The sequence below is a fragment of the Buceros rhinoceros genome, unplaced genomic scaffold, assembly GCF_000710305.1.
Source record: "Buceros rhinoceros silvestris isolate BGI_N320 unplaced genomic scaffold, ASM71030v1 scaffold21990, whole genome shotgun sequence".
Lineage (NCBI taxonomy): Eukaryota > Metazoa > Chordata > Aves > Bucerotiformes > Bucerotidae > Buceros > Buceros rhinoceros.
In genome coordinates this window covers 1-6936 of record NW_010388158.1, presented here as the reverse complement: position 1 = coordinate 6936, position 6936 = coordinate 1, and the positions used below count along the sequence as shown (strand labels likewise).

The 6936-nt window shown below is 55.1% G+C and overlaps 1 protein-coding gene across 1 annotated transcript; it reads left to right on the top strand.

Moving 5' to 3' along the window:
* Positions 1–1302: 1302 nt before the first annotated feature.
* Positions 1303–4803, top strand: LRR1 (leucine rich repeat protein 1; the record flags this gene model as incomplete). Its single annotated transcript, XM_010145102.1, has 2 exons — positions 1303–2030; positions 4551–4803. Coding segments are annotated over 2 exons (981 nt in total), but the record flags the coding sequence as incomplete, so codon positions are not given.
* Between the last annotated feature and the right edge of the window lie 2133 nt (positions 4804–6936).

Below are 6936 nucleotides of genomic sequence, written 5' to 3'. Positions count from 1 at the left end.
GGGACTTATTTTCTTGGGAATAAAACCAATAACTGCATATATGAGCCTGAACATCGTTGTGGGAGGCCAGGAATGTGGCGCAGCGCTGTGCTGGTCTGGAAATACCCTGCCTGTGCGCGAGACAAGCAGCCTGGGTCTGATGAGGAGAGCGGATCGCGTCCCAGGGTTGCAGAGACCGTGGGACAGGCGTTCTCCAGCGTGGGCAGTAACTGAGATCACAGCTACGACTTTTGTTTTCTGAGTGACAGGGTAGTCCACGACATCGTGACACCACAAATAAGCTCTCAACCAAACTGGCACAGAGCTGGAGTAGCGAGCAGGTTGCTCCAGAGAGGCCGGAACCCTTCAGAAGCGGAGAAGCACCAGCCTGCAGCGTTCAGCCCCGCGGCACAACTAACCGAGTGGCTGTGGGTGGGTTTGGGTCTTCCTGTCGGCAAGCCCCTGCATGCCGCGGTTCCTGCGAGGGCTGACGCCAGGCAGCCGCCGACTGCCCCGTCAGCGTTCGCGTAGCTCCGGAATGAGGGACTGGTGAGGCGTCAGCGCGGATTAACCTCTTTTCCCAACACCTTTTCCATGGCTGAGGCTTCAGACTTGGGGCAGAAAATTGTGTCCCGAGCTCTTCCAGCTGATTCTTGGCTTTTTTTTTCTTAGATGTGCCTTAGTATTTTTTTCAGCATCCTCAGGGTTTCCCAACAACGAGGTTTACAGCTACTGCACTGCCTTTACAGAGGAGTGGTGGAGGACGCTTGTCTCAAGGATCCAGAACACAGAGTGGGCTGATTCAAACTTACTCTCAACAACCTTCTGGCTGCCAGAAACAGGTGTCTGTTGTGTCTCACGCTGTGAGAGCATGGAAATACCGCCCGTAGCTCAGTTCTGATGCACGGTGACCTGAGGTACCATTCTGCTCAGTTCCATATTTAGCTTCCTTGACCTTTATTTAAAATACAGGTCGTCCGATACTCCCTTAATCTGACTCTCTTTTTATAAACCCACCTTTTATTGCGTTTCAGGTCAGGAAGATCACGGCATTGGGCTTTTTTTTCCCCCTGGACTTTATTTCAGCTGTGAATTCAGTGCTTTGTTCCTTTCTGGAGTACTGCAGCCCCGGGTGCTTGATCGAGAGCTCCTAACTTAAACACCTAAACAGCACTTGGGCCCCATGAGAGTTGTTTCCTGTTTCATTGCCCTGCCGGGGCAGTTGGTGGCTGTTGATGCGTTTACAAAACAGTTCAGAAAGTGTCAGTGCGAATGAGCGCAGGAATAATGAACTTTTATCTCCGCGTCTGTGTTTTCCCGTAGGCAAATGCCAGCAATTTAAAGAATTTCCTTTCAGCCGTGAGACTGGCTCACCAGGGGACCGACATAGGAGCTCTCCCGCTCTCAGCTTTAGTACCGGCAAAGACCTCCGAAGTTGAAAAACCCAAGACAAAGATGATCATCACTTCCAGAAGGGACTATCCTCTCACCAAGAACTTCCCCTACTCCCTCGAACACCTCCAGGCCTCGTACTGCAAACTGGCCCGCATCGACACGCGCGTGCTGGCTTTGAAGCAGCTCCGAAAGCTGGACCTCAGTCACAACCATATCAAGCAGCTGCCGGCGACCATCGGAGACCTGGTCTGTCTGCAGGAGCTCAATCTGCACGACAATCACTTGGAGACCTTCAGCGGGGCTCTGTGCACCTCCACCCTGCAGAGATCTCTGCAGTTCCTGGACCTCAGCCAAAACAGAATGAAAGCGCTTCCGAGTGAGTTCTGCCGGCTGCGGGAGCTCGTCCACCTAAAGCTGGATGACAATGAGTTGATCCGGTTACCCTTCAAGATGGGCCAGCTGCGCCAGCTGCGCTTCCTGTCGGCAGCTCGAAACAAACTGCCCTTCTTGCCCAGCGATTTCCGGAAACTCTGTCTCGAGAGCTTGGATCTCTTTGGAAATCCTTTTGAGCAGCCACATCCGCTTGTTCCCAACATCCAGCTGAAGATACCCCTGACTTTATTGGAGTGCGCCGCCAGAGCAACCGTCAATCACCGGTAAGAGCGGCGTGATGGGTACACGTTGTGCCGACTCCGCGTCCCGCCTGTCAGGGCTGAACTGCCCTGGCCTGTGCTGCTCCTGTTGGTGGTGATTGCCCTTCCCCTGTTAACCACCACAACGATGCTTCAAATTCACCTGTAAAATCACACAGGGTAACGCAGGGTCCCATGGTGGTTTGGGGGCTTGGGAGCATCTAGAGGAAGCTGGAGGCTGGGCACCGCGATAAAATATTCCTGCCGCACCATGGGGAAGGAGGATCGGTTCCACCACCCTGAGCCGCTTCTGGCGTTTTGTATTCAGGAGCTTACGGTGGGTTTCATGGCCCTGGTCAGGTTTGGCTCTGGGCTGTCCAACGTGGTTGCCCTTCGTCTTGCGCTCACATTGAAGTACGCTTAGACCGCATGTGACACCAGTTAGCCCATTGCTGCCCCTTCCTGTGTGGGAACAGGTCACCCTCCCCCACACAGCGAGTCCCAGACACGGCTCAGGCTCTCTCTGCTCGAGCGGGGACCTCACGCAACTGGGTACAGTGACAAAGGGACCGGGAGGAGGCTCCTCTGAGGGCAGATGTCATGCTGGAGTTGGCATGTCCTGCTGCGGGCTTCTCCCTGCCTCAGGTTGTCCTGGAGCTGTTAGATTTCTGTCTCAGGTGGAGGAGCCCAGTTCTGAGGAATTTTTAAAATCGTAGTTTCACCAAGTGAACGCGGTCCTTGCTGGGCTGCTCTGTGGTGTCTCTTGTCTCCTTCCCTCTTCACGCCATGGCTGTGATCCTTCGGTACCAGCTGCTGCTGCTCCCACCCTGGTCTGGGTGGAAAAGGGAGCAAGAACATGGAAAAGAGTCAGGGAAAGGGGGTGAGCGACAGGCTTGAACTGTTCCTAATCTACCTCCTGCCCCCGTTCCTGCCTTGGGGGCGGGAAGCGCCCCGTACACCTGGGTGAATTGCTCAGGAGCCTGTGCTGAAGGTGTCCGCAGGCATGCAGGGCACACCCAGGAAATGAGCTGAGCCACCACATGTTCCGCTTCAAATCTTACCCACTTCTGACCTTGCACGTTTTATGAGTGAAATTAAACTCCACACGCCTCCCAACTTGATAGTGGGTCTGAGAAGATGTGTTTTGGGGGGTTTTGTCTAGAGAATCCTGGAGCAGTGGTCCGATTTTGGTTACCGGAGCACCTAAGGATGCCTAGTGGTTGTAGACACCCCATGGCAGGTCAGGTTGGCCCTTGGGGCTCTGAGCCCCCTGCTCTGGGTGCAGATGTCCCTGCTCCCTGCAGGGGGTTGCGCTGGGGGAGCTTGGAGGGTCCCTTCAGCCCAAACCAGTCTGGGATTAACCCATTCCCTGGCCCCTGTTCAGCCGGCTGTAGGGAGGTGGCACCACACCGAACAAAAACGGCTCCAGGAGTGTCAGAGAGACAAGGGACAGTGGGCACAACCCCTTCGCCCACGGGTCTGGGGTCATTAGAAGACAGAAAATAATGGTAATGGAAAAGAAAACAAAGAATAAGTCTAACAAGTGGGCAACAGGCTTTCTGTGTGACGTTCAGTGGAGCGAGATGTAACGAAGGAGGGGAAACAGTGGTGATGGGCTGTAAAAACCTTGAGAGAGGAAGAAAAGCGAAGGAGGGAAGACGGGGAAGCAAGTGTTTGGAACTCGGTCTTCAGAGCAGCATTCTGGGGAAGTCCCAGAGCTGTGGTGGTGCTTTTCCTGACGGGAAAAAAGGATATCCTGAGCCCGAGGTGGTGCAGTAAAAACGCCAGCGGAGCCTTGGGTGTGGGAGCGGCGGTGTGTGGGAAGAACGGAGAATGCCTAGGTGTGGGCAGGATGTGAGTCAGCGAGACTGTGAGGGGCGGCCGGGCACAGGCGATGCCCACGCCGGGAAGCCAAAGGGAAAGGATTTAATTTGCGCCCCACGCGCGGCAACGCTGTGTGTTTGAAGAGCAGCAGTTCTCGCTCCGGTCTCTGGATGTCACCACTGACACGGCAGAGCCTGCGCTCATCCCCTGCAGTGTAGAAAGGGTCATTTTAGCTCCTCTTTCCTCTGCACGCGCTGGGGTTTTGTGCCACTTCTGCTGCTTCGGGTTAGAGAGTGAGGAGAAAATTGCAGGGGCTTGGGCAGGCCAGGGTGAAGCACAGGGACTGTCCCATGAGGGGAGGGCAGGCCAGGGCAGGGACGTGCCCGGTTGTCTCTTGATTCTGAATCTTCTCAACCCTCTGCCGCTGCGACACAGGCTGTCAGGACTAGGGTGAACTCGCTGGTTCTGGTTGCAGCGTCTTCTGGAGTTCAGGTCCTTGCTCTTGGGGGTCAGTAATGTGGGTTTCAGTGACTGACTGCTGTGGAAAGCGGTGGTTAATTCCTAACCAGTCCGATCTTGCAGGTGGCAAAATTCCCCATTTGCCTTGTCTGTGACCTCAGAAAGGTGGTTTTTTTCCAGCCGGTGCAGCCAGCGTGTCGCCGTGTTTGAGTGACATTGGTTCAATTCAGTGCATTCACACTTACTCCTCTCGTTCAACAGAATCCCGTACGGTTGTCACCTCCTCCCTTCCCACCTTTGTGAAGACCTGGAAGTGGCTAAAACTTGCCAGTGCGGTCGCGCCTGTCTGAGCAGCTTCATCCAGATCACGGTGACCATGAACCTCCATCACGTAGCTCACACCGTGGTCCTCGTGGATAACATGGGTGGTACGGACGCACCCGTCATCTGCTACTTCTGCTCACTTGACTGCTACTCCCAGTTCCTGGACCGGTACTTGCAGCGGAACGCGTGACCATCAACGGGCGCCAGAGCCCTGCCTGAACTTCTGTCCGCTGACGGAGGAGCCTGGAATCATTTTCTGCTCGTTACCCGCAGGCTGTCGTGGGGCGTTGGAGAGCGAGTGATGGTGTTGCCATGGCCTGACTGTTCCTCCACCGCTAGAATCTCCCCTTGGTTGGAATAAAAGTGATACGTAGCTTGAGTGGACCTTCCTTAGAACGTAAGTGCTTGCTTTTCCCCGTGCTGCGACTGTGGTCAACGAGTCACGATGGTTCTCTTTGTTCTGTGGCGCTTTCTTCTCGCTGGGAGGAGGAAGGCAAGCGTGTACCAAGCTGCTTCGCTTCCTTACGCGTGGGGCTCTGAACTCCATCGCAGAGATGACCGCGCTGGCTTTATCGCTGGGCTCGGACTCTTCCTGACCTGTTTACTGCAGAGTGACGCGGTAGCTGCTGCGCCGGGAAGAAATGACAGTGTGAGCAGTGCAAAACCAGTCACGTCATTCCAGGTGCTTCTGAAAACGTTCTGATACACCGTTCTCACCTCCAGCTGGGACCAGCACTGCTGGTTTTTTACCAGAGCAAACGTTTCGGGGTTTATCTCTTCGTGATACGAGAAGTGTCTTTTTTCTAAATATGTGACCTGACCTTTGTTTCTTACCTCTTTTTTCTAAGTATGTGACCTGACCTTTGTTTCTTACCTCTCAGTTTTAAAGGTTCTCGAATTGTTCGGTGTTGGCTCATTAAATTTTGAATCCCTTCTATGTACTCGTGAGTTGTGTTTTCTTCGATGGGTTTTCCATCCAGGGTTTTGTAGGGATTAGCCCCTCGCCTTGTTCCTGGTGAGGACACCCACATACTCAGGAGGATCCACATGCCCTCGTTCCATGTCTCCTCAGCTGGTCCATGGCTGGGCTGTGGAAGCAGCCCAGAACAAAAGCCCCTGGAGAAATCTTGAGCACCAGGGTCGGCTTTGAGGGAGCACATCGCACCGTTAATCTGGGAGTGGTATTGACTGCCCAGGGTCAATTACACTCATTGGGTTGCAGAGATCTCCTCTGCTGTGGCCCTGGTGGGTAGTTTCCATGGGAAATCAAGAGCTCTGGATATACGGAGGGCAGAACTGATACAGGCTGGGCATGAGGTGACAGCTAAACGCCATGTCCAGCATGAGGAGCAGGTGGAGCAGGCTGTGCAAGAAGGCCCTGGCTCCCAGGTATCGCTCAGTGTCTCCTACATGAGCACAAGCTTCATCCACACTCTGAGAGTCATCGGTCTCAAACTGTGCTAACCCTGCACAGCAGCATAGCCTGACTCTGGTCTCTTCCTGCAGTACCTGTGAAACGGTGGCCTGAGCAAGGACAGGACAGTTTGGGTGAATCGTTCCTCACGTGTCGCTCCTCAGCTACCGAGAATTTGCGAAGGAGGCTGCAGCGTGGTGTTCCCCGAGTGAGCACCACTGAGCAGCACTGCGCCAGCTCCGGGCGGTCCTCAGCAGCGGGGCAGTAACGCTGTTGTACAGGGGGAGATCCCGTCCTGCCGGCCGCAGCCTCCGGACGGCTCCTTGGACAAACCCCTCTGGTGAACTGTGTGATGAAGAGCAGACAAGTGGGGTGGACGCAGAGGTGTGACCTCCCGTGGGACTCCTCAGGAGGTGTAGATGATGCAGGTGTCTGGGTGTCTGCGCAGCAGCCCAGGGGCTCCCGGGGGAGCTGGCGGTGCTGGGTGGAGGAGGAAATGGTGGCCTAGCAGCAAGCAGGAGCACGAGGATGGCTATGAAGCCCTGCCCAAGCCCTGCTGTGCTGCGAGGAGGGATCTGCTGAGGGGTTGAAGGCCAACAAGAGCAAACATCATCCCCAGACTGACTTAGCTTCCCTTAATCCTCTGAAACTCCAGCGTCAAGGATGGCGGTGGGATGCTGGAGCCCTGTTCTGCAGAGATTCTTCCCCAGCCGTCATTGTGGTGGTACCAGCACACCTTCTAGCAACCCAGGGGTGTCCCCAGCACGCTGGGATCTTGCCATCTCCACAGAGGATGGTCGTGCAAAGGAGCCTTTTAAGTTGCTGGTGGACAAAAAGATGGGAGCTGGCAACATGAGCTCGCAGCCCAGCAGACCCCCGTGTGCTGGGCTCCTGCCCAGCAGAGCGGGG